The 26,276-nt window shown below is 51.3% G+C and overlaps 2 protein-coding genes across 2 annotated transcripts in view; one reads left to right on the top strand and one right to left on the bottom strand.

The window, feature by feature from the left end:
• Acsf2 (acyl-CoA synthetase family member 2) overlaps positions 1-15,743 on the top strand; it is a 37,246-nt gene extending 21,503 nt beyond the window's left edge. Inside the window, exons 2-16 of the mRNA XM_004655575.2 lie at positions 746-941; positions 1,311-1,439; positions 1,682-1,735; positions 2,200-2,318; positions 2,453-2,618; positions 3,343-3,438; positions 3,578-3,735; positions 3,987-4,078; positions 4,773-4,849; positions 11,891-11,998; positions 13,249-13,400; positions 14,738-14,879; positions 14,974-15,084; positions 15,255-15,323; positions 15,596-15,743. Coding sequence (XP_004655632.1) covers positions 746-941; positions 1,311-1,439; positions 1,682-1,735; positions 2,200-2,318; positions 2,453-2,618; positions 3,343-3,438; positions 3,578-3,735; positions 3,987-4,078; positions 4,773-4,849; positions 11,891-11,998; positions 13,249-13,400; positions 14,738-14,879; positions 14,974-15,084; positions 15,255-15,323; positions 15,596-15,646 — 1,720 coding nt within the window. The 3' untranslated portion in view covers positions 15,647-15,743. The remainder of the gene's footprint in view (positions 1-745; positions 942-1,310; positions 1,440-1,681; positions 1,736-2,199; positions 2,319-2,452; positions 2,619-3,342; positions 3,439-3,577; positions 3,736-3,986; positions 4,079-4,772; positions 4,850-11,890; positions 11,999-13,248; positions 13,401-14,737; positions 14,880-14,973; positions 15,085-15,254; positions 15,324-15,595) is intronic.
• Chad (chondroadherin) lies at positions 5,058-9,854 on the bottom strand. Its single transcript, XM_004655574.2, has 4 exons — positions 8,969-9,854; positions 6,121-6,284; positions 5,750-5,895; positions 5,058-5,542 (listed from the first exon to the last, which is right to left on the bottom strand). Exons 1-3 carry the CDS (start codon positions 9,737-9,739, stop codon positions 5,754-5,756), a joined length of 1,077 nt encoding a protein of 358 aa, XP_004655631.1. The 5' UTR covers positions 9,740-9,854; the 3' UTR covers positions 5,058-5,542; positions 5,750-5,753.
• Positions 15,744-26,276: the final 10,533 nt, after the last annotated feature.

Genomic DNA, 26,276 nt, shown 5'->3' with positions numbered 1-26,276 from the left:
GTCCTGTTGCTGTTGGCCAGGGGGGTAATGTCCACCCTCTGCTCATGTCATCATTTCCCCTGCCATTGTGGAGCTTCCCCTTGAGCCTGTAAGCCAAAATAAATCCTTTTTTCCCACAAGCTGCTCTTAGTTGGGTGATTTCTACCAGTAATGTGAACCTGACGGCTACATAGAGGTAGGAGGATTGCCATGAGTTCAAGGCCAACCTGAGACTACCTAGTGAATTCTAGATTAGCCTGGGCTAGAGTGAAACCCTACCTGGAAAAAAAGAAAAGATCTAGAGAGAATAATGATGCAGCTCCGTCAATACAGTGCTTGCCTGAAGCAATGCATGAAGCCCTGGGTTAGGTTCTAGCACTTCATAAAGTAGATGTGGTGGCTCAAGCCCATGATCCCCATTCTTGGGAGGTAGAGGCAGGAAGGTCAGAAGTTCAAGATCCTCTTTAGCTACCTAGCAATTTCAAGGCCCAGGCTACATGAGAATCTGTCTCAAAAAAAAAAAAGTAGGTTAGGTGTGGTAATGCACACCTTTAGTCCCAGCACTCGGGAAGCTGAGGTTGGAGGATTGCTATGAGTTCGAGGCCAGCCTGGAACTACAGAGTAAATGCCAGGTCAGCCTAAGCTAGAGTGAGATCCTATCTTTAAAAAAAAAAATGCCTTGAGGATGCCAGGCCCCTGGTGCCTTAGTGCCAGGGAGGCCCAGCCTGCCACCATCCAGCTATGACCCTGACCCCTCTCCCAACAGTTCCGTACAGGTAGACTGCACCAGCCCCTTGCCTATTGGAGGCCTCAGCTATGTCCAGGGCCATACCAACCTCCATCTTGTCAACACAACTGTGGGTGGGTGCCTGGATGCCACGGCACAGAAGTTCCCCAACCGAGAGGCCTTGATCATCATGCATGAAAACATCAGGCTGACTTTTGCCCAGCTCAAGGAGGAGGTGGGTATTGACCTGGAACCCTCAGAGGGCAGCTTCGAGTCCCCAGGCTGCCATGGTTGTGTGGTGCTGGAGAGTGGGCACATGGATGTGGGGCAGTGAGCTGGAGTGGCCTGAGGACTCCAGAGGATGACAGCAGAAGGAGACGGAGGCAAAGGCCTTGATGCCTCCTCTCCTGTAGCTCCTGGAGTTCTTGTTGACCTCATGGACACCCACCTCCACCACAGGTCCATTGAGACCCTGAATGAAATCTTCCTGTCCCCCTTGTTCCTGGTGATTCTGATGTGAAGCCCTGGGGCCAAAGGTAAGGGTTGGAATCAGAGATCTCTTCCTGTTTGCTTTCACCTCACCCTTTGCTTCCGTTTGTACCAGGTGGACAAAACTGCTTCCGGCCTCCTGAGCGTTGGCCTCCGCAAGGGTGACCGGCTAGGCATGTGGGGGCCCAACTCCTATGCATGGGTACTCATGCAGCTGGCCACTGCCCAGGCGGGCATCATCCTGGTGAGAAGGGGTCTGCCTAGTACAATGGGGGTGCGTGGAGGGTTGTCATTTCAAGTGCAAGTTCTTAGGCACAGGTCCACACCAGGGCCTGGCTGGCTTTAGATTTGGTCTGACTCTCTCCAAAGGCTTATCAAGGAGCCCTGGTGTGGTGTAGGGTGTTACTTTGGTACTTCGGAGAGTGGAGAAGCGGCAAAAGGGTGGACCATCTATCCAGGACACTGACATTGACTCTGTTCCCCTAGGTGTCTGTGAACCCAGCCTACCAGGCCATGGAGCTGGAGTATGTCCTCAGAAAGGTAGGATTGCTCCTGGGGGAGGGGTTCGGCTGGTGTCTGGCTCAGGGGACCTCTGGCTTGTGGAAGCAGAGGACAGGCGTGTACCCGTGGATAACATTAGAGTGCCCATTCTCAAGCTCTGTGTGGTGGGAAGGAGGTATCAGCTCTACGGAGAGAGTATGGCTCAGTCACGAGGCCAACGTGAATGTGGGGGGGGGGGCGTGCTTCAGGGAGGTAGTGTGCATGTGTGCATGATGCATGGGTGTCTTGGGGTGTGGTGTGCATGTCTTGAAGTGGGGTGCATGTGAGTACACTAGAGGAAGTGTGTGTATCCATGTGTCTGTGGGTGCTACAAGGGTGTGTCAGAGCAGCTATACATGGGTATGAATGAGAAAGACAGTAATCAATTAATTAGAGAGGGTTCCCCTGGCTCCCCAGTCTGAGACTTCCTGCTGACCACAGGTAGGGGCCCTTCCCTTCCACAGGTGGGCTGCAAAGCCCTTGTGTTCCCTAAGCAATTCAAGACGCAGCAATACTACAACATCCTGAGGCAGATCTGTCCAGAGCTGGAAAAGGCCCAGCCAGGGGCCTTGAAGAGTAAGAGGTGGGCATGTCCTGGGTTTGGGGAGCAGCAGTGACATTCCAGACTCTCACACCTACTGAACCCCAGGGCAAGGCTGGACCGTCCCTTCGCCTCAGCCTTAGGCAGCGCTGCTCAGCATGCTCCCTGTCTCCCAGGCTCCCAGACCTCACCACAGTCATCTCAGTGGATGACCCTTTGCCGGGGACCTTGTTGTTGGATGACGTGGTGGCCGTTGGTAGCAAGAAACAGCATCTGGACACGCTGCGGTACACTCAGCAGTTCCTGTCCTGCCATGACCCCATCAACATCCAGTTCACTTCGGTAGGACAAAGGTCTCCAGGCCCTAGCCTAGCTGACACATATGCCCCTTGATCCTGTGACCCTCCTCTGGGGACCGGGACTCAGCAGAGGTCAGGAAGCCACACTCTCTCAGGACACTGATCTGTACGCTTTGAAAACTCAGCCCACTGGTGTGCTTATCACACATCCCTTCTGGGTTCTCTCTTTTTTTTTTTTCCGAGGTAGGGTCTTGCTCTAGTCCAGGCTGACTTGGAATTCACTATGGAGTCTCAGGGTGGCCTTGAACTCATAGTGATCCTCCTACCACTGCCTCCCAAGAGCTGGGATTAAAGGGGTGCGCCCCCACGCCCAGCCGGGTCCTCTTGCTCCCAGTGCAGTGCAGCTTCTCGGAGCTACCGGGGTTCAGAGCAGCAGAGTGGGTGGAATCTTCCCTCACTCAGCCCATGGATGGGGGATTCAGAGGCTCAAAGAGGAAGTTTTCCCAAGCGTGTGCAGGTAGTCAGCGGTGAAGCCTCTGAGCCACCTTATGTGACATGCCAATGATTGGGACCAGGACGGTGGCCTCTTCCTTATTTCTGGGTCCTAGTGTCGGCCCTGCGCAGTACATTGTGTCTAAGCAGAAGAAAAGTGCAGGGTAACAACCTCGTCCTGGCTGCCTAACTTCCAGTCCCCCAGCTTTGGGAAGTGGCCTAGGGTCAGAAGGAGATGGAAAGAGGCCAAGCGGTCCCCTGCTTGTCTTTTTCAGGGGACGACGGGCAGTCCTAAGGGAGCCACTCTCTCCCACTACAACATTGTGAACAACGCCTACCTGGTCGGCCAGCGCCTGAAGATGCCCACGAAGGTGCGGTGGGGCTGAGCCCTGGCAAGACTTACGTGCACGCTGCTGGGCAGGAGCTGGACAGCTTGCTGGGCTCCCCCTGCTGGCCTGATGAACTGGCTCTGTGATAGACCCAGTCTCCTATCTCTATCTCCATCTCCAGACCCCAGAGGAGCTGCGGGTGGTCGTGCCCAGCCCTCTGTACCACTGCCTGGGCTCCGTGGGGGGCACCATGGTGTGTGTGATACATGGTGCCACCCTCCTCCTGTCCTCTCCGAGCTTCAATGGCAAGAAGGCGCTGGAGGCCATCAGCAAAGAGAAGTGGGCATTGGTGGATTGGCCATTCATGGGGTTGATGAGACCCTCCGAGTCCCCACCCCCTTTCTGGGATGCATCTTTCCTCTCTTGCCAGGAACCCTGGGATGGGGAACTCTCAGGAGCCCTTCCTGCCTGTTCCCAACAGCTCTCTGGTCTTGGGCCTTGCTGTAGCTTCATGGTAGGGTGGGGGTGGGGGGTAGGAGAGGGAATTCCTTTCCATTTCCAACCTGATTTTGAGTCCCTCCTTTGTACAGGGGCTCCTTTCTGTACGGCACCCCCACGATGTTTGTGGATGTTCTCAACCAGCCAGACTTCTCCAGTTATGACTTCTCATCCATACGTGGAGGTGGGGCGGGGGTCAAGGGAAAACCAGGCTTGGGGAGGGGACTGCTTCCCCTAAGGAGCCAATCTTATATGCAGGAGGCAGGAAAGGCATTATAGAAATGTGGATGGGAGGGGAGCAAATCACCAGTGTTCCTGGACACCAGGCCAGAAGTTCAGCTTTGAGGTGTTGGGCCAGGTCCAGGGCCAGGAAAGAATTCATACTTTGCCTTTAAATGGTGGAGGGGTCCACTGGGCCTGGGGCATGGGAAACTTCATCTGCTTCTGATCCTTCTCTAACACTGGCAGTCAAGCCCAGGGCCCGGTGCACGCAGGCAAGCATTCCACCATGGGGGGCTGGCTACGTCCCCAGACCTCGCTTGCACCTGTTTTTTTTTTTTCATTTTGAATTTTGAAGCAAAGTTTCACTCAGTTACCCAGGCAGGATTTGAACTTGCAATCTTCTTGCCTCAGCCTCCCAAGTACTTTGCTTATACCTCTAATCCTATCTGCCTCTTTTTTGTTTCTGTTTTTGGTTTTTGTTTTGTTTTGTTTTGTTTCCAAGGTAGGGTCTCACTGTGGCTCAGGCTGACCTGGAATTAACTATGTAGTCTCAGGGTGGCCTCGAACTCAGTGATCCTCCTACTTCTGCCTCCCCAGTGCTGGGATTAAAGGCATATGCCACCACGCCTGGCTCTCTGCCTCTCTTTTGAATTCAGGCTTGATTGCTGGGTCCCCTGCGCCCCCGGAGCTGATCAGAGCCATCATCAAAAAACTGAACATGAAGGAGCTGGTGGTGAGTGGTGGCTGGAGCCAGGGTGAGGTAGGGGAAGGCAAGGCCTGGAGTGAGGATGAACTGACAAGTCAGGCCAGACGCCCTGAGGAGGGCCAAGACACTGACCTCATCAGCACCTGGCGAGCCACGGAGATAGGTGCGAGGGGAGTGAATAGTATACAATACATAAATTTATATTTATAGAAATCTGGGGCAGAAACGCAGCATGGTGGGATGTGCAGCTAAGCACCTGTGTCCTGTTCGCATGTCCTGGCAGGTGGGGCCCAGCCAAGTTGAGGATGGACTTGTGAGACCCTTTCTGGAAACGAGACTGGGACAGGGGCCTGATGTTTGTTTCCAAATGGCAAGGAGGGAGGGTGCTGATTTGGGGAGGGTGGCCATCCTGATGACCAGGTACTCGGTGTGGCCCTGGTGGATTTGGGGTCCAGGGTTAGAAATAGCTTCTCTGGGAGGAGCTATGGCAGGGCCCAGGCACATTGGCTGGGGAGGAGGTCTGTGTCCTCCCTGAGACTCCACTGGGTGGAGCTGGGATCATTCTGGAAAGCCAGGTGCCCCTAGCCAGGACATGTCTAAATGTGGGCAGCTCTGTGCATCAGCAGAGGCCATGGGGAGAAGGTGTGGATGGCGAGGGACGGTCAGTAGTTTCTCCAGCTGAAGGCAGGGGCCAGTCACCAGGACTGGCTGGGTCAGGACCTGCAGTGAGGCAAGGATCGTGTTAGGATTCCAAGTCCAGACAGTGTTGGAGTGGACGATGGGAGACCGAGGCAAATCCCTGGGTGGGGGGCAGAATCCCCTCTTCTCCCCACCCTACCTCCAGAGGTGAGGGTGTCATGAGGGATACTAGCCTTCTGGACAGACACTCCAAAGACTGGCAAGGATGGCCTGCCTGCTCGCACCCACCTGCTTAATGGCGGCCAGCTTTCTTGGATCTCTTGGTGGGGAACTTGCAGCTGCGGAGGGCGTCTGTGTCACGGATGTGCTGGCCCTTGAACTTGGCTGGTGAGGCGCAGGTAGCATCTGGGCGAGAGGTCTTGGCTTCTAACCACCTGAGTTTGGGGAAGATGGATGGGAATGCTTGGGGAAGGCCAAGATGGACTTGGCCCCAGGATAGGTTGGAGCTGTCATCTTCATTATAAAAATGGGAAAACTGAGGCTCTTGGGATCCCAGGCCTACCAGGTAGCAGATCCAGAATGTGTGTATGCCCAGGATGTCATACTGCAGAGCCATCAAGTGAGAGAGGAATCTGGGGTGATAAGGTGGGTAGTCTTACCGTCGAAGACCCCGGAGCTGGCAGGTGCATTTCCAGGGGTTGTTGGTGAGAGTGAGAGTCTCCAAGTTGTCAAAGGGGAAGTTGGAAGGCAGCTGGTTCAGGCGGTTGTTCTCCAGATGGACGTGTTTCAGTGTGGTCACACCCAGGAAGGCACCATCTGAGAACTGGGGAGGTGAGGCGAGCGGCAGGTGTGAACACCCAACTCCAGTGTCCACACTCGCCTGGCTTTATCTCCCCATAGGGGTGGGGTCTTTCCCTGGTCATAAACACTGGACCCTTGAAGAGTTGTACTTTTTCTTTTTTTTTAATTTTTAAATTTTTATTAACATTTTCCATAATTATAAAAATATATCCCATGGTAATTCCCTCCCTCCCTACCCCCACACTTTCCCCTTTGAAATTACATTCTCCATCATACTACCTCCTCATTACAATCATTGTACTTACATATATACAATATCAACCTATTAAGTATCCTCCTCTAAGTTGTACCTTTTTTAATTTTAATTTTATTTATTTGAGAGAGAGGCAGATAGAGAGAGGGAATGGGCATGCCAAGGTATTCAGCGACTGCAAACAAACTCCAGAAGCATGTGCCACCTTGTGCATCTGGCTTACCTGGGTCCTGGGGAATTGAACCTGGGTCCTTTGGCTAAGCCATTTCTCCAGCCCTGTACTTTTCTTTTTTTTGGCGGGGGGAGGGGAGTTTTGAGGTAAGGTCTCATCTGGCACAGGCTGACCTGGAATTGTCTCAGGCCAGCCTTGAACTCATAGTGATCCCCTCCCAAGTGCTGCGGAGTTGAACTTTTCTTAGTAATTTTTTTTTAATTTTTTATTTATTTATTTGAGAACGACAGACATAGAGAGAAAGACAGATAGAGGGAGAGAGAGAGAATGGGCGTGCCAGGGCTTCCAGCCTCTGCAAATGAACTCCAGATGCGTGCGCCCCCTTGTGCATCTGGCTAACGTGGGACCTGGGGAACCAAGCCTCGAACCGGGGTCCTTAGGCTTCACAGGCAAGCGCTTAACCGCTAAGCCATCTCTCCAGCCCCGGAGTTGAACTTTTCAAAGCAGAGTGACCAAGTTGTTTAGGAGAGGTAATCTACAGGGCTTCTCTTTCCTCCCTCCCTCCTTCCTTCCCTTCTTTCCTTCCTTCCTTTCTTTTCTGTGGTAGGGTTTTGCTGTAGCCCAGGCTGTTCTGAATTCATTCTGTATTCTCAAGGTGGCCTCGAAGTCACTGTGATCCTCCTACTTCTGCCTCCCAAGTGCTGGGATTAAAGGTGTGTGCCACCACACCCAGCCACAGGGCTCCTTTTAAGATAGGAGTAGTGACTTCCAAAATACAAATGGAAAACTGGAAAAAAAGTTGGTCCTCTGGCTAGGGTCATGCTAGTGAGTAAATAGTAGCTGTGGAACCACAGCCCCTTGGGCAGTACACTCCCTACATAAACACTGTGCTGGGGTGCAGCCCGGGCTGGCACACAGTGAACCTGGTCAGTGTTTGGTGGGGTTGGCAGTGGGCCCAGGCTCTCCACAGCCCCAGGGTCCCAGGATTTCCCTCAGTGCTCTCCTCACTGCTCTTCTGCTACCTGCCAGGTTCTGTTTGCGGAGCTGGCCAGGTTGGATGGCTCCAGAGGAAATGTTCTATTGGTGCCTACATCTTGCCTTAGGCACCATAATTCCTGCCTGACCGCCTCTGCCTCAGATCAGTCCCTGGTGTGCTGTTCTACTGACCACCAAAAGACCATTCTGGTACTGGTGGGCCATCAGGGAGGGTGTGTCTGCCTTTAGCTGGGGTGGGGCCTGGCAGGCTCCATCCTTCCAGGGAAAGGATGGCCGTTGTCCAGGTGGGATTCTGCCCCCTGTTCCCTGTCTGTGCTTCCTCCCACAGCCTTGTTTGGGATGGGATGGTTTCTAGCAACAGGACAGCCCTCTACCTTATCCTGACCCTTGCCTAATCCTCCTGGCTGAAACCCCTATTCCAGGGTGATTTTCCACTTCCAAGAAAGGAATTCTGCCCCCACCCAATACGCCCCACCTGGCCAGACTAGACATTCCACAGGAGGAAGGAGCGAGGGAGAAGGTGGGCAGGGGATTAGTCTAGTGACTGGGACAGACAAAGGACAGACAGTAGTCCGAGGGTCAGTGAGACACAGCCAGTCCTGAGAGGAGATAGCTGGGGTCTTGTTCCAAGGACTGACAACAGCGTGCTCGCCTCTGCTCCTTCATGGACCCCCACACCTGCAACCTGGGGCAGCCTCCATCCCCTACGACTTGAGACCCATACTCAGTTGAAATGGACCCAAGGATGCGGCGGATTGAGCATGTAACACCCCCCCCGCCCCGCCCCGGGGGAACAGGACACTCATTAGGGTCTCTGGGGGTTTGGAAGCAATGTTCCTCAGGTATTTGCTCCCTCACCCATCAGGCCAGCCCCCTCCAGGAACAGGCTCTCTTTGTGAGTCTGACCCTCCCAGCTTCTCTGGAAGCCTCTTCAGCAGACAAGCCTTCCTTTATAGGGCTGGAGCCTGGGGAAAGGCAGCAGAGGAGGGGAGGGGTGTGGAAGGCCCAACAGGAAGAGGTGGCTGCTGCTCACAGTGGGGGTTTGGGCGCACTTGGAGGTGCCTCCTCAGAGGTCATTTGTGAGGACAGCGCAGACCCCTCTGCTCTCACAAAGAAGTCCCAGAGGGCAGTGGCGGAGGTTCAGCTAGACAGGGAATCAGGTGGCCATGCGACGAGGCGACGGAGAGAGGTGGCAGGGGAGATAGCCAGAGGGACAAGGTTTGGGGGGCCCTGGCCTTTGGGAGAGGAAGAAGGAAGCAGATGGCACCCCAGAGCCAAGCCTCACCTTCTCCAGGTTGGTGTTGTCCAGCCAGAGCGTCTCCAGGTATCTGCCGAAGGACTGGAAGGCGTGGTCGGGGATGCTCTTCAGAGGGTTGTGCGAGAGCTTCAGCTCCTCCACCACGCGCAGTTTGCTCAGGGCCGCCGAGGGGTAGCTGGAAAGCTGGTTCCTGTCCAGGTGGAACTTGGCCAGGTTCTCCACGTCCTCCAGGGCCCCGGGCTGCAGCGAGCTGAGGGCGTTTTCCGACAGGTAGAGCCAGCGCAGGTCCTTGGCCCCCTGGAAGGCGCCGGCTCGAAGCTCGCGGATCTTGTTGTTGTTGAGTTGTAGGATGAAGAGGTTGACCAGAGGGGACAGCAGCCCCCGGGGCAGCTCCGTCACCTTGTTGTGGTCCAGGTAGAGGTAGGTGAGCTCAGTGAGGTCATCGAACGCACCCGCGCGCAGCACGCGGATGTCGTTGTGGGACAGGTACAGGTAGATCAGCTGCTTGAGGCCGCGGAAGGCGCCCGCAGCCACCTCTCGGATTTGGCAGTGTTGCAGGTGCAGGGATACCAAGTTGGGCATGGTCCGGAACGAGTCGGCCGCCAGCACGGGGAAGTTATTGCGCTGCAAGTTGAGCAGCTGGGTCTTTTCTGACACCTTGGGGATCTTCTGCAGTCCCACCTTGTCGCAGATGACATGCTGCAGGTCCCCGTGACAGTGGCAGTTCGGGGGGCAGGCGGCCAGCAGCGGCAGCAGGCTGCCCAAGATGCCCAGACTGAGGAACAGCGTGCGGGCCATGGCCAGGGTGGCTGGAGCCGGAGCCGGCGGGGGTGGCGGGGGGTGCTGCGGGGCGCAGACAGCAGCAAGTCCCGGGCCCTCCGGGTCTCCCGTCCTATTTATAGGACGGCCCCAACCGCAACCAGCATCCGAGCCAGCTATTACGTGGAGCGTCCAGTCCACCCGACTTAACCCCCTCGTATCCAAAGATGCTCTCCTGCCCTCGACGGCTAGGGTCCTTCCCACAGCTGGCGACCATGCATGCATGCATGGGTGGGGGAGACCTTACCCTGAGCCGGAGCCCCTGCCCCTCCCCTGCTTCCCGCTTTCAGACGCCTTGCTATCCCCCCACCTCTTCTACCTGGACCCCCACTCCCACCCCTTCTCAGGTGATGGATGTGTCTAGGGCCCTGAGTTTACACCAGAGCAAGGGAGGTGTTGCCTGGACTTATTTATTTGCTCAAATTTGAGTCTCCACGCCCCCTCACCCCATGCACCCGCCGCGGGCAGGGCAGGGTGCCCTGGACAGGAGGAGGGAGGAAGCGAGGAGGTCCGACAGCCGGATGCGTCTCGCTGCGGTTGGCGATTTAATGGGGCTCTTGTGCGGCGCCGGCGGAGCGTGAGAGCCGCTCTGGCGTGCGTCCGTTCCCCAGTCCTGGCTGGACATCCCAGAGCCCACCCCAGGAAGATGCGAGGTTTCATTCACACCGGTGCCCTCGCCTCTGCTGCTTCCCAGAACCCATAGGCCCGTGGCCCGCATCAGCCCAGGTGGTGAGCGCACCTCTGCGCCCTCCCTCTGTCTGAGATTGGCATTCTGTCCCTTGCCTAGCCATGCCCCCCTCCTTTCCAGGGCTGGGAGAAAAGTGGTAACCGCAGTGGGGGGAGGGTGTTGACCCACAGGATTGGCAAAAACTCCGGAGACTACAGGCCACTAATGAGCACAGTCGTATCTTCCTCTTCTTAATGTCCCCCAAATGTCCTCACCCCCTCCATGATGGTTAGGACCAGCCCCTGAGGGGGGGGGTGTCTCAGGGTGGCAAACCCACTGGCGCCAAGGTGTACTTGGCAGAAGCCACACTTGGGCAAAGGCCCCAGGGCTGTGAGGACGACTGAGGTGGAGGGTGGGTTAGGTCCTGGCTAAACGTAGCCAGCCCCGGGTGGCTCCGGCTGCCAGAAGCCAGGCTATGGGCAGCCCCACCCCAGAGGGCCACTTTCCGTGCACTCCCTTACTAGCTGCTGTGCCTGGTGTCCTGTGGGTGGGGGAGGGTGAGCAGGCAGGTCACAGCTCTGGCCCAGGGTGAGCCCTGGGCTGCCTGGCAGGAGATGTCTGCTTTGGGGGAGGTAAGAGGGGGAAACCAGAACCCAGCTCACCAGAGCTTCACCCTTTGATACTCAGGAATGGGGGCTACCGGCCGAGATCTAATAGAGTAAGCGTAGCTAGCTCTGCTCCAGTGGTGGCAGTGGTGGTGGTGTTTGGGGGCTTGGTCTCCAGGGTCTGTTCTCCCAATCCCCTCCTTACCCCTTGTCTCTAGACTAGGGATCATGCTTGGCCTAGAACATTCCATGATGGCATTTAGGCTGGCTTCTGGTTTTTCTGTTGCTCAGGATGTTCTGACCACTGAAGGGAGGTGGTGGGTTGCCACAGGCCTTTAAAAATCCCTTTCTGGCTGTATTTTTATTTTGATGAAAATAGATGTACAAGGAAGTCTCCAGAGCTTGTGGGAGGGGGGTCACCCACCTTAAGACCAGGCACTTGGCCCTGGCTGAGGGAGAGTGTTGTCTGTACCACTCCTAGCTGGGCCAAGGGCTGGCTTTCTCATCAAGCTTTTGGGACCTTTGGCTTGGAAGGAAGGGCCAGGGGATGTCACGGCCTGAAAACAGGAAGTTGGGACTAAAGCAACGTGGGGACAGGGGGGCAAGAAGTTTGAGAGCCGTAATGGCAGGAGCCATGGGCACAGACAGACTGATCAAGGAGGGCAGGGCACTCAGAGAGCCCCGGCTAAGAGAGGCTGGCTTTCCTCCTCTCAATTTGATTTCAAATCCAGGATCCTTCAGAGATCAGCACATCTGGCTCCTGACCTGCCCTCTCTGCCCTACTGTGATACTGTCTGGGTCCTCAGGGGAGCTTGCTATCACTGACTTCCCTCCAAGTACTCTTTCTGGACCCTCTAGGTGGTTTATGGAACCACAGAGAACAGTCCTGTGACCTTCATGAACTTCCCTGAGGACAGCCTGGAGCAGAAGGCGGAAAGTGTGGGCAGAATTATGCCTCACACAGAGGTGAGCCCCTGACCGGGACCCCCCACCACCCACCGTTCAGTGATGCGTGTTGTTTTCCATGAGGGATCCAAACGGCTCCCTGAGATGCAGAAGGCCCCTGGTAGCAGGGGCTTGCTGGGCCTGGCAGTGCCCTGTCTGTGGGCTCAAGCAGGAAAGGGAAGAGTTGGGACAGCAGCCCTGAGCAGCCGCCAGTGGAGCCTCTCCACAGCCTCCCTTCCTGTCTGAGGTGTGTTTTTGCCAAGCCCACTGTCTGTCTAGGGCGGCCAGGGCAGTCTCAAAGAGGAGCCAGAGCACAGAGATTTTTTTCCTACCCAGCTCTTTCTTCCCCACAGGCCCCTGCCTCACTTCACTGAGTTCCTGTTTTGGCTGGACAGAAACCCCTTTACTTGCTTTCTATCCTTGAGGGTCCTGTGCACTTCAAAGGCCTCCCCAAAGCACACCTCCATCTCAGAGTCTTAGCTATGACTCCTTCCTTGCTCCAACCATGGGGCTTTATGCAGACAGCTCCAAAGTGTCCCTGTCCCTGTGGGGTTAGTGCCAAGGTGCCCACACGATTGCACCTTTATGGGTTGGCCCTTGCTCCTAGCACAGGTTTTTTTCCCTGCTCTGTCCTCTGTAGCAGTCCTTCGGGAAGGAAGGAATGTGCAGGATGAGTGTATCCATGATGCCCCTACCCCCTCCCTGTGTTCTGACTGTCTCACTAGCCCCCCACCCCCTTTGGGATGGGCCCTGCAAGTTGGTGGAGCAGGCATCATCAGTGTACCCCATACCCCAGAGGCCGACACCAAGGTACACAGACCCAGCCGCCCTTGGCATGTTGGCTGTGGCTCTTTGTCTACTAGGCTTTCAGGCTGCCTGCTCACATGGCACTGCCACGCCACCCTTTTCGGCCTGTTTTGTTGCCTCGTGGGAAGTGAGCAGAGAAGACTGCCTTCCCTTCTGCCTGGTTTATCTCGGCAGCTGGCCTGGTCCTCCGCAGAGGCCTCCTCCTTCACAGCAACTCCCTGTGGGGTTCTGTCCTCAGCACCCTGCTCAGTGCATCAGCTGTTCTTTCAAACCCAGCTTGAGTCTCTGCCTGGGGATGGGTCAACCCTGGCATTTCTCTCCCTTCCTCGGATCGGCATTGGTAGAACCATGGGCCTTGATTCCTTGGGTGGGGGGAGGAAAGGCAAGGCTCTTCCCGTTCCTGGGGCAGCCCCTCCTAACACAAGAGGGTGGGAGGCCCAGAGTCTGAAACTGACTTGCCCCAGGCCCAGATTGTGAACAGCGCGACAGGGGAGCTGGCTAAGCTGAACACGCCAGGAGAGCTGTGCATCCGAGGGTACTGCGTCATGCAGGGCTACTGGGGCGAGCCCATGAAGACCTTTGAATCAGTTGGACAAGACAAGTGGTATCGGACAGGGTGAGGCGACAAGACGGGGCTGGCACGCCGGCTGCCAAGTGGGGCTGTGATCCTCAGGCTAAGGTGGGACAATTAAACTAACGCAGGAGACACAGGTGCTAAGACGGTCCCTTCCATCTTAGAAATTTGATATCCAGAATTTGGCTGAGGTTATAGATCAATAGTAGAGCACTTGCTTAGTGTGTGTGAGAGTCCTGGATTCAATCCTCAGTACCATTTTTTTAAAAACTTACTTATTTATTTATTTAGTTAGTTTTTTGAGATAGGGTTTCACTCTAGCTCAGGCTGACCTGGAATTCACTATGGAGTCTCAAGCTGTCCTCGAACTCATAGTGATCCTCTTCCCTCTGTCTCCTGAGTGCTGGGATTAAAGGCGTGAGCCACCATGCCTAGCCTCAGTACCATTTAAAAAACAACAACAGAAAAAGGCAGGCCAGGAATGGTGGTGCACTAGGTAGGAGGATCACCATAAATTTGAGGCCAGTTCGGGACTGTAGAGTGAGTGCCAGACCAGCCTGGGCTAATGTGAGACCCTACCTTGAAGTAGAAGAAAAAGAAAAAAAAAGAAAGAAAAGGGGGGAAAAAAAAACCCTCGGAACCAGATAGAATAGGTGTGCTGGCTCATTTCTGTGATCGCAGCACTGGGGTGGAAGAGGCAGAAGGATTAGAAACTCAAGGTCACCTTCTGTTTGAAGCCAATCAGGGATACATGAGACCCTGTTTCAAAACAAACATTCCCACAAACCAAAATATGTACCAAGGAGGTGGATAATCCTATCTGGCATGGAGGCAAAGCACTAGGACAGCATGACACTTGTACCCCAAATTCCGAGCCCGAATTCAGTCTCATTTATCAGCTTAGCGCATCCTTGGTACACACCTGCCGTGTGACATGCCAGCGCTGTTCTCGACCCTGACGGGCCGGTGGAAGCAAGATGAGAAGGACCCTGCTTCCACTTCTCCCATGTCTGCTGGAGGGAGACAGATCATTTCAGACATCAAAAATTTAAATAGGGTTACAGGAGAGGAAGTGTCTGTGGCGGAGAAGGGAGCTTTTCTTAGACCAGGTGGTCAAATTTTAGCTGAGACCTAAATGATTTTTTTAAAAAAGAAGAAAAAGAAGCCATCCATAAAAGCAAAGTAATGTATAAATAGGAAGAAAGGGGGAGAGAGAGAAAAAAGAAAAATTCCAAGGAACGTGTCTTGCTCCAGCTGTGACTCCAGGAGCGGTGGGGGACAGGTGGCAAGTGTTCAGTAAATGTTTGGTGACTGAGGGCGCTGGGGGGCTAGCCCCGTGGAGCAGGGATGGCAAGAGATCATTCCCAAGCTTTCCTTAGAGACATCGCGTGCATGGATGAGCAAGGCTTCTGCAAGATCGTGGGCCGCTCCAAGGACATGATCATCCGGGGCGGTGAGAACATCTACCCCGCAGAGCTGGAAGACTTCTTTCATACGCATCCACAGGTGCAGGAAGTGCAGGTGAGGCACTCACCCTAGGGGAGTCCAGGGAGATCCAATGGGATCATGGACAGATCCCACTCAGCGAGCTGATGCTTGACTCTGATCCTGAAAGGTGGTGGGGGTCAAGGACAAACGGATGGGGGAGGAAATCTGTGCCTGCATCCGGCTAAAGAGCGGGGAGACCACCACGGAGGAGGAGGTCAAAGCTTTCTGCAAAGGGAAGGTGAGAGCCCCCAGCCGCCCCTTGCCTACTCACCTGCCTCTCCCTGCCAGCCAGCTGGGGTGGAGATGTGCTGTCCTGAGGAACCTGACTCCCCAGCCAAGTGAGCCCTCTTGCCCTCCCCTAACCCTGAGAGCTTGCCCAGCCTCGTGCATTCCCTGTCTGGTCTGCAGATCTCCCACTTCAAGATTCCCCGCTACATCGTGTTTGTGGACGACTACCCCCTCACCATCTCAGGGAAGGTGTGTGCAATGGAGGGGGGGGGGTACTGGTGAGGGGCAGGGCATTTCTGGGGCTGGTGGACTCAGGTGCAGAAGTGCCAGGTGGCCCTCACCTATGCCTCTTTCAGCAATGAGCAGGCAAGGCTGGCAGTAGAGGGACCAACTGGTCACTTCATCCTGGTTTGACTCCAGTTAAGCACTCCAAGCCCGAGGGCCCTCCTCCCCCACAGTGGCTGGCAAACCACGCTGGTTGGTCACCATAGTGGCAGACTCTCACTTTGTTTTTGTTCTAGATCCAGAAATTCAAACTCCGGGAGCAGATGGAACAGCATCTAAAACTGTGAAGCAACGGAGGAGGGGGGCCTTCCTGGCCCTCCCTAATCCTCCCCCACCCCCTGGTCATCTTTGTGACTTGGCATAAAAAGTTCTGTTTGGCTGGCGTCTAAATGTGTCCTTTCTGCAGTTCCATGGGATGGAGAAGGGAAGAGACAGGAAGGGAGCCAAGCCATTCAGACCTGCTGCTCTGGGCACTTTCAATGCATCATCTATTAAGTTACCCTTTACGCCATCCCTTTGAGATTCCAAGTCTGGGGTTTTATTTCATTTTACTTTTTAAAATTTTCTCTTAAAGGCTTTACTCAATTCCTTTTCACATATGTTGCCGCATATTAGTCCAGCAAGAATTTACCTTCATCAATGTGTAAACACTGTCATCCCCTCGGTAAGAAACTGTACTCTTCCAAGTGTGGTGGTACATGCCTGTAATCCCAGGATGGGAGGCAGAAGTGGGGGTATTTTCCAAATTTAAGTACAGCCTTGGCTACATAATGACTATATACAAAAGATGTTTTGTTGTGATTTCTTCAAGGTAGGGTCTCACTCTAGCCCAGGTTAACCTGAAACTCACTCTGTAGTCCCAGGCTGGCCTTGAATTCACAGTGATCCTCCTACCTCTGCCTCCTGAGTGCTGAGATTAAAGGTGTGCACTACCACACCTGACCTAAAAAAATTTTTTTTTGTTTTTTGAGGTAGGGTCTTGCTCTAGCCCAGGCTGACCTGGAATTCAGTATGGAGTCTCAGGGTGGCCTTGAACTCACGGTGATCCTCCTATCTCTGCCTCCCGAGTGCTGGGATTAAAGGTGTACGCCACCATGCCCGGCTTCACAAACATATTTTTGATCATAGCGAAAAGGCTGAGAAGCGGTACAAACACATTTTTGAGAAATGAAAGACAAGTTGAATGATTTAACTGGAGAAAGAATAGAAAAGAGGCAGGTCTGAGAGTGGGGTACTTAGGAGCATCCTGTTTAGCCCAGGTTGGCCTCCTGATCCTAAGATATTGTGGGGATAAAAGACCTTACACAATGAAGTCAGGGCTTCTGTGGTTTTCTCTGGGTCTACTTACCTACTACCTTTGGGCCTCCTGGCGTCCTTCCATCTTGACCCATTTTGCTTTCTCATTCTGTCTGAGAATGAATGGGCACGTTTGTTTATTTACTACTGAGAGAGAGAATGAATGGGCATGTCAGGGCCTTCAGCTGCTCACAAAGGAACTCCAGATGCATGCACTATTATGTGCGGCTGGCTGACTTGAGTTCTGAGGAACTGAACCTGAGTCTTTACTCTTAAGTTTTTCTTTTCTTTCTTTTCGAGGTAGGGTCTCACTCTGGCTCAGGCTGACCTGGAATTCACTATGTATTCTCAGGGTGGCCTCGAACTCACAGCGATCCTCCTACCTCTGCCTCCCGAGTGCAGGGATTAAAGGCGTGCACCACCACGCCCGGCATGAGTCTTTACTCTTTGAAAGCAAGTGCCTTAACTGCTAAGCCATCTCTCCAGCCCCCCCCCCATTTTTTTTTTTAAATCAGTGAACCTGGGGCTTTTCTCATACATACAACCAGATAAAGCAAGCTGTAGCTTGACTCAAGAACTGAAAGATAGCTGGATTTCACAAGGCACATGGGTATTATTACCAAACTACACCCATTTTGCCTCTTGCACAACATGCCAATCACTGAAATAATGAGCTTTGTGAAAAAGAAAGTTTATTCGTGAGTCATAAAGTAGCCAAGCATGTCAGACACCCACCCACTTTGCGGAGGGTAAGGCTTGGCATCTTAATCTCTGACTTTGTAATGTAGTCCACACTGAGTGTCTTAGCCTCCTGAACACTGAGATTGCACTGTCAGCCGTCTTGCCAAGTCAGGTTAGTGGGTATTAACAGGATCAAGAAGCAGAATGAGGGCTGGGGAGATTGCTCAATGGTTAAAAGTGCTTGCTCTTAATGCCTTCTGACCTGGGTTCAATTCCTCAGTAGCCATATAAAGCCAGATACACAAAGTATCTGTGTACGCAGCTGGAATTAGTTTGCAGTAGCAGAAGGCCCTGGCACACCCATTCTCTCTCTTTCAAACAATTTTTTGTTTATTTTACTTATTTGAGAGTGACAGAGAAAGAGGCATATATAGAGAGAATGGGTGCACCAGGGCCTCCAGCCACTGTAAACGAACTCCAGATATGCATGCGCCACCTTGTGCATCTGGCTTACATGGGTCCGGGGGAATTGAGCCTCGAACCAGTGTCCTCAAATGTCACAAGCAAGCGCTTAACCCCTAAGCCATCTCTCTGGCCCTAATCTTTTTGGTTTATTTTTTATTTTTAAGAAGCAGGGTGAGCCGGGTGTTGTGATGCAGGTCTGTAATCCCAGCACTTGGGAGGTAAAAGGCAGGAGAAGCAAAATTCAAGGTTATTCTTAACTGCATAGTTTGAGGCCACTGTAGGCTACATGAGAACTTGTTTCAGAAAGCAAAAACAAGAGTTAGGGAGATTGCCTAGCAGTTAAAGGCTCTTGCTTGCAAAGCCTAGTGGCCCAGGTTTGGATTCCTAGTATCCACCTAAAAGCTAGATGTACAAAGTGGGCATGTGTCTGAACTTTGTAAGTCCAGGAGGCCCTAGCATGCCCATGTGTGCTCTCTCCCAAGCCCTCTCTTTCACAAAACTAAATACAATGATATTTTAAAAAATCAATAGCCAGTGGGGCATGGTGGCATACACCTTTAATCCCAGCACTTGTGAGGCAGACATAGGTGGATTGCCACGAGTTCAAGGCCACACTGAGACTACATAGTGAATTCTAGGTCAGCCTGGGCTAGAGTGAGGAGACTCTACCTCAGGGGAAAAAAAAGAGAGGGGCTGGAAAGATGGCTAAGTGGTTAAGGCACTTGCCTGTGAAACCTAAGGACCCAGGTTTGATTTCCCAGTACCCACATACACCAGATGCACATGGTGGTACATGTGTCTGGAGTTCATTTGCAGTGGCAAGAGGCCCTGATGCATCCATTCTCTATCTCTCTTTGCCTCCTCTCTCAAATGAATAAATAAAAATTAAAATTAAAAAAAGGGTGATGACTGGTGTGGTGCAAGATGATTGGCTGTGAAGTGGCATGCACGTGTCCTGTTGACACTTCATGGGTCACTTGTTTGGAAATCGCATTGGCCAGATCTGGGGGTCGAGTTTTTCGTCCTCAGTTGTCAAACGGTCACCTACTTGAAGTGGGGCATGGTGGTACATGCCTTTGGATGGAAGGATCACCATGAGTTTGAGGACGGCCTGGGACTGCACAGTGAGTTTCAGTTCAGCCTGGACTAGAGTGAGGACCAATTGTGAGATTGGGTGGAGGGGGGGAAAGGAGAATGTCACCCACTGGATATTTAAGCAATCCCAGATGTCAGGTCCCCTCAAAAGTAAATGTAGGCAACTATTATTATGATCACAGTTCAGGGGTGTCAGCTACAACAAAGCTGGTGGGAAAATATAAATAATGGTTCAGCTGTGTGACCACCAAAATCAGAGATGAATGTTTATACTAAAAGGGATGCAATCTACAGGGCCTCTCCCCAGCGAGGCCGGCGTTCTACCACTGCATCTTGCTACATCCCCACGATAGTTATTGTTTCTTTGAGTTAGGGTCTCAAGGATCCCAGGCTGGTCTCCAAGTCACTGTGTAGGATGATCTTAAACTGATTCTCCTGCCTCCATCTCCCAAGTTCTAGGATTACAGGCGTGTACTACCAGGGCTGGCTCCTAGTTGTTGATTTTTTGTTGTTTTGAGGTAGAGTCTCACTCTAGCCCAGGCTGACCTGGAATTTGGTGTAGTCTGAGGGTGGCCTCAAACTCAAGATGATTTTCCTACCTCTGCCTCCTGAGTACTAGGATTAAAGACATACACCACCACACCCTGCTCCAGTTGTGTTTAAAGTTAAATAAATGCAGGTGACTGAAAGCAAGTAAAGCTACATTGTATTCAGGTTTTCCTTCAATGTTGGTTCCTAGTAAGAAGAGAGAAACTGGGCTGGAGAGACGGCTTAGCGGTTAAGCGCTTGCCTGTGAAGCCTAAGGAGCCCAGTTCGAGGCTTGGTTCCCCAGGTCCCACGCTAGCCAGATGCACAAGGGGGCGCACGCGTCTGGAGTTCGTTTGCAGAGGCTGGAAGCCCTGGCGCACCCATTCTCTCTCTCTCCCTCTATCTGTCTTTCTCTCTGTGTCTGTCGCTCTCAAATAAATAAATAATTAATTAAAAAAAAAAAAAGCAAAAAAAGAAGAGAGAAACTTTGCTCTTGCAAGCAAGCCTGGACCTCCCAGCATGTCTGTTCCCTCTCACTCCCCAAAGCAGCCAGTGGTGCCTCCTTACCTTTAAGAACCGTGTACTGTTTAAGCTGCTCATTAAGGGCCAGGCACAGTACTAGATGCTTTCACATATATCTCTTGAGATCTTCCCAACAGCCTCATTCAGTAAAGCATCAACACTCCATTGATGTCTAACTTAAACCACAAGGAAGTCCAGGGCTGTGAAGCCTCCTCGTGAAACCTCCCCAGCATTTGTTAAATTCTCTCCAACTTAGATTTTATGTTCTTCCCTCCTTTTTTTTTTTTTTTTTTTTTTTTTTTAATGAGAGAGAGAATTGGTGTTACAGAGCCTCCAGTCACTAAAATTGAACTCCAGATGTGTGCGCCAACTTGTGAGCATGTGTGGCCTTGTACACTTGCATCACTTTGTGTGGCTGGCTGACATGGGACCTGGAGAGTTGAACCTGGGTCCTCAAGCTTCGCAGGCAAGCACTTTAACCACTAGCCCATCTCTCCAGCCTTTGTTTTTTTTTTCCTTTTTTTGTGAGGCAGGACACCTAGGTTGGCCTTGATCTCATTCCATCCTCTGCTTCAGCCTCCCCTGTGTTGGGATTACAAGCGTTTGTTGTTGATTTTGTGTTCTTTTCTTCTTGTGGTTGAACTATACATCTAGGCTATATAGAAACATTAATCCCTGCACTGCCCCACCCAAGTACTCCCTAAACCAAGCTACTGGAAAACTTGCACACCTGGCGATGACATGAGGTAGATGTTGGAGCAGGAATTGGCCTAACATGGGCTGGTGAGAGCTGGAGAGATGGCTTAGTGGTTAAGGCACTTGCCTGCAAAGCACAGGACCCATGTAAGCCAGATGCAGAAGGTGGCGCATATGTCCGGAGTTTATTTGCAGTGATTGGAAGCCCTGGTGTGCCCATTCTCTCTCTCTCTCAAATAAATAAAAGAAAAAAAAAAGGAAGTGTCCGCTGGGCATGGTGGTGCACGTCTTTAATCCCAGCACTCAGGAGGCAGAGGTAGGAGGATTGCCAAGAGTTCGAGGCTACCCTGAGACTACATAGTTAATTCCAGGTCAGCCTGGACCAGAGTGAGACCCTACCTCGAAAAACTCAAAAAAAAAAAAGGAAGTGTCCTAATAAAAACCAGATATGGGGTTGGAGAGATGGCTTAGTGGTCAAGGCACTTGCTTGTGAAGCCTAAAGACCCAGGTTCAATTCCCTGGTACACATGTAAGCCAGATGCACAAAGTAGCCCATGTGTCTGGAGTTCGTTTGTAGTGGCTGAAGGCCCTGGCATGCCCATTCACTCCCCCCCCCCACTCCTCTGTCTGAGCCCTCTCAAATATTATTGTACATGAATAAAGAAAAAAAAGGAAATTACAACCTACTCTCTTGGACAAGCCAATCCCCTAAGGAATTCTCTCTCTTTCTCTCTCTCCTACTTTTTTATTGACAATTTCCACAATTGTAAACAATATCCCATGGTAATTCCCTCCCTCCCCCCACTTTCCCTTTGAGACTCCACTCTCCATCATCCCCTCCCCCTTTCAATCAGTCTCTCTTTTATTTCGATGTCATGATCTTTTCCTCCTATTATGATGGTCTTGTGTAGGTAGTGTCAGGCACTGTGAGGTCATGGATATCCAGGCCATTTTGTGTCTGGAGGAGCATGTTGTAAGGAGTCCTACCCTTCCTTTGGCTCTTACATTCTTTCTACCACCTCTTCCACAATGGACCCTGATCCTTGGAAGGTGTGATAGAGATATTTCAGAGCTGAGCACTCCTCTGTCACTTCTTCTCAGCACCATGGTGCCTTCTGAGTCATCCCAAGGTCACTGCCATCTGAAAAGAGAAGTTTCTGTGGCCAAAACAGAGTAGCATTAATATATAGATATGAACATTAAGAGAAGTGCTTACTGGGCGATTTGGTGAGTACAGTATATACATTTAGCCAGACAGCTGCAGATGTTACACCCCTAGGACTCATGATTACCCCGTTGTAGATTTTCACTATCAGGGATGTACTCCCTTCCGTGGAGTGGGCCTCCAGTCCAATTAGAGGGCAGTTGGTTTCCCCCATAACAGGATCCGCTATTGCGCCCATTGGCTCATTTTGCCTGGCTGGCCAAATATAAGTCCACTGTTGAGTATCTTCATTGGTGATTTCTCTCTGTCCCATTGAACTGCATGCAGCATGGCTTCTTCCATCTTTCTGACAGCTGGTCTACATGGAGGAGCTTTTCAGCTCAGCTCCAGCAGGATTTCTCAGTGACAAGTATGTGGAGTCTTCAGCAATAGGATCTTACCATTTATTCCTGGTGGGAAACCAAGGGCTTTGGCAATGGCCTATAATGATTTGGGGGCATCAGGGACTTCCCTGTCCAACAACTCACTGGAAGGTATCCCATCCCTGGCACTGAAAAATTTCTAGTAACAATCTATGGCTCCTGAGTGTTCCATTGTCCACAAAAAAAGTAGATTTCCATATAACTTATTCTCTTGGTTTTTTTTATTTTTTTAATATTTATGAGAGAAAGAGAGAATGGGCATGCCAGGGCCTCTAGCCACTGCAAACAAACTCAGATCCATGCACTGCCTTGTTCATCTGGCTTACGTGGAACCTAGGGAATCAAACCTGGATTCTTAGGCTTTGCAGGCAAGTGCCTTAACTGAGAGATCTCCATCCTCCTGTTTAGATTTTGATTAGTCCTCACTGCACCTTTCCTTTACTCAATCTCTTCCCCGACCTCACTTAGGCCTTTTCACCCCCATTAATCTGTTCTTCTGTTTACATATCAACAATACCATCCTGTTAAGTTCCCCTCCCTTCCTTTCTATTCCCTTTATGTCCACTTTGTAGCTTACTGGAATCTCCTTCTGAATTTTATTCCTACTCACAAAGAAGTTCAATCATTTGTAGCTAGGATCCACATATGAGATTTGAATGGGTAGCTTTGCAGGATAAACCAACCTTGGTTGACAGTTGTTATCTTTCAGAACTTGGTATACTTCACTCCAAGCCCTTCTGGCTTTTAAAGTTTGTATTGAGTAATCAATCTGCTGTGATCCTGATGGGCTTGCCTTTGTATGTGACTTGATTGTTGTCTAATTGCTTTCAATATATTTTCTTTGGTTTGTATGTTTCGTAGTTTAATTATAATATGGTGAGGAAAGGTTCTTTCCAGGTTTTGTCTGTTTGGTGTTCTAAAGGCTTCCTGTTTCTGCATTGGCATTTCTTTCCCAATTTGGGGGAAGTTTTCTTCTATGATTTTGTTGAAGATGCCTACTATGCCTTTGAAGTGAAATTTCTCCTTCTACTATACCCTGAATTCTTATGTTTGATCTTTTCATAGCATCCCAAATATCTTGAAATTCCCATTCATACTTTTCTATAAGTTTGTCTTTCTCTTTGTTGGACTGTATTAGATCTGCCACCTGGTCTTCTAGGTTAGATAGTCTGTCCTCTCCTTCATCCATTCTACTGGTGAGATTTTCTAATACAGAGTTTTTTATTTCACTGTCTGTGTTCTTCATTGTTAGTGTTTCTGACTGGTTTTTCTTTATTATTTCTACTTCCTTATTTATATCTTGTATTGTCCTCCTTATTTCATTAAATTGGTTTTTTATGTCTTCTTTCATTTCTTTAATTTCCTCAAACATATTGATAACCATTGTTTTGAAATCTTTCTCAGGCATTTCCTCTAAATCATTCTCACTGGAGGTCATTTCTGATGCGTTAATACGTTTTGGTGGATTTATATTGTCTTGATTTTTTGTGTTTGTGCTAAAATGTACATATTTTTGCATCTTGGATTAATTTAATGCTTGGACTTTCTAATTATCTGCAGTATTATTAGATGTATCAATCAATTTGATGTTATATATTTTCAGGGTAGGAGCTTAAGGTGCTAGGTGTGTCTCTGAGGACTCTCAGAGTAACTACAAAAGTGATCCTAGATGTTGGGTTTGCCTGCTATGAGAGTATTCAAGTAGACTGAGTGGAACAAAATACAGGCAGATTCTAAAATTTAACTAAACAATGTACACATTCAATGCAAAACAGCACAGAGCATTTATGCAAGAGTAAGTATTATGACAACCAGATCCTCTAAAAAAGTCATTGTCCCTTATGATGTATGTTGACCCACACCCTTAATCCCATCAACTAGGAGGCTAAGATTTCTGGTCTGTTGAGGGTTCCAAGTCAGCTTGTAACCAAGCAAGACCCTTCCCTAACAAATGACAGAAGAGGAAACAAAGGCACTATAAACCAGAAAGCAACAAATGACAAGCCCCAAAATAGCTTATTTAAGAATGGCAAATCCTGCCATCCATCATATTTAACATATAATTTATCCTGACATGGAAGGTGCAATTAGCACTTCTGATTCAGGCCTATATGCCAAGTTTATTTGGTGGGTACTGACCTTGTGTAATCCCGTTTACCTTTTGGGATGGTTTTGGTCTCAATTATGCTGCGCTTCTGCTTGGTTCCCTCTTTGCTGTGCTGTGGGCTCAGATAGGCTGGTGCGTCAGTGGATCACTGGATCACTGCTCCGATCTCCTGTGCTGGGTGCTGTGTGAGTAAGCTGCCTTCCCCAGGTTTCTGGTGCTTGGGCTGGCGGTGGGGGAGGGGAGGCTGTGGATGGTGGCTGAAGGTCTCCCACTGGTCCTCACTAGTTGGTCCCTGCTGTCTTCTCTTCACGTTTCTTGAGTTTGCGAGGAGGCTGGTGTGAGTGGAGAATCTCCTCACCTGCCTTTTCCTGTGGCTCAAGCCAAGCTGTAGCCACTCAGACCTGGTTCCGCCACTGCCTGAGCTGCTTCTGTGGACTCTAGACGCTCTGGATCTCTCCTGCTTCTCTGCTGCAGTTGATGATTTCTATACACCTCACTTTTTAGTAGAAGAGTGCATTTTGCTAGGGCCTTCCTTCCTTGCTTCTTTCCTTCCTTCCTTCCTTCCTCCTTCCTTCCTTCCTTCCTTCCTTCCTTCCTTCTCTCTCTCTCTCCCTCTCTCTCTCTCTCTCTCTCTCTCTCTTTCTTTCTTTTTGGCTTTTTCTCCCCTAGGCTGTTTTGGTGTAGTTCTAGAGTGAAACCTTACCTCAAAAAAAAAAAAAAGGCAAAACAAAAAGAGCTCAGGTAGTTTAGGTTGCCCTCAAGCTTATAACCTTGGATGACATTAACTCCTGATCTTCTGGCCTCTATTCCCAAGTGCTGGAATTATAGGATTGTGCCAATAGGCCAAAAAGAAAAGAATTTTTTGGGAGAGTGTCATATATTATGTTGCTAGCCCCGAAATCACCATGAGGATGACCTTGAGCTTGTGTCCTCCCTGCCTCCTCCTGAGAGCTAGGGCCACAGGAATGGGTGCTGCCGCTTCTGGTTTATGGGTGTTGGGGATGGAGTCGGTGCTAGACAGGCACTTTATCCACTGGGCCTCATCCTCAGCCTTCTTTGATGTTTTTTCTTTAATATTTTTGTTTGAGAGAGAGTAAGGGGCACCGGGGCCTCTTGCCACTGAAACAAATTCCAGATACATGCACCAGTCTGTACATCTGGTTTATATATGTACTAGGGAATCAAACTGGGGTCATCAGTCTTAACAAGTGAGTGCCTTTAACCACTGGGCAATCTCTCCAGCCTGTCTTTTGGTTGTATTTTGGTATGTGTTTTTTCAAGGTAGGGTCTCTTTTAGCCCAGGCTGACCTGGAATTCACTATGTAGTCTTAGGGTGGCCTCTAACTCACAGTGTTATTCCTACCTGGGCCTCCCAAGTGCTGGGATTAAAGGCATGCGCCACCACACCCAGCTGTTTTTTTTTTTTTTTTTTTTTTCTAGACAGGGGTCTCGCACTGTACCTCAGGCTAGTCTGGAACTCACAACAATCCTCTTGCCACAGCCTCTCAAGTGCAAGGATTACAAATGTGAGCCACCACCCTTGGCTCCTGCGGGATTCTCTGTTTCTCTAACATGGAGCCCAAGATCTTCCTCCCCGGTGACTCCTATGCCCTTGTAACCTACTGTCCCACAGCCCTGAGCAGCGCGTCCAGACTTGTGGGTTGGCTTTTCACCTGTTAGACGGGTGTCCCGATCTCAGGCCCCAGGGTGTCCCCAGCTCAGAGTTCCCGCAGGAGTCGCCGGGACCCTGGGGAAAGGACAGACCGAGAGCTCCCGCCGGCGTCCGGCAGGTGGCGCCTCAGTGCCGCGGCCCCGCGCCGGGGGAGGCGGGCAGAGGTCGCACGGACCTTTCCTCCTTCCGCCGGGACGCCGCGCTCGGCCCGGAGCTCTGCGCGTGGGTGCCCCGAGCGGAGCGCGCCTCGGGCTCCGATCCCAGCGCC

Source organism: Jaculus jaculus, chromosome 9 (assembly GCF_020740685.1).
Source record: "Jaculus jaculus isolate mJacJac1 chromosome 9, mJacJac1.mat.Y.cur, whole genome shotgun sequence".
Classification (NCBI taxonomy): domain Eukaryota; kingdom Metazoa; phylum Chordata; class Mammalia; order Rodentia; family Dipodidae; genus Jaculus; species Jaculus jaculus.
Note: the sequence above shows the minus strand (reverse complement) of the source record. Positions and strands in the feature narration are given on the sequence as shown.

Bases quoted from the DNA above. Each gene is read 5' to 3' on its own strand.
- Chad (XM_004655574.2), bottom strand. From the start codon at position 9,739: ATGGCCCGCACGCTGTTCCTCAGTCTGGGCATCTTGGGCAGCCTGCTG. The intron at 6,285-8,968 runs GTGAGGCTTGGC...TCACCTCCCCAG, and splicing joins ACAACACCAACCTGGAGAAG to TTCTCAGATGGTGCCTTCCT. The intron at 5,896-6,120 runs GTAAGACTACCC...CCCCAAACTCAG, and splicing joins CAGCTCCGGGGTCTTCGACG to GTGGTTAGAAGCCAAGACCT.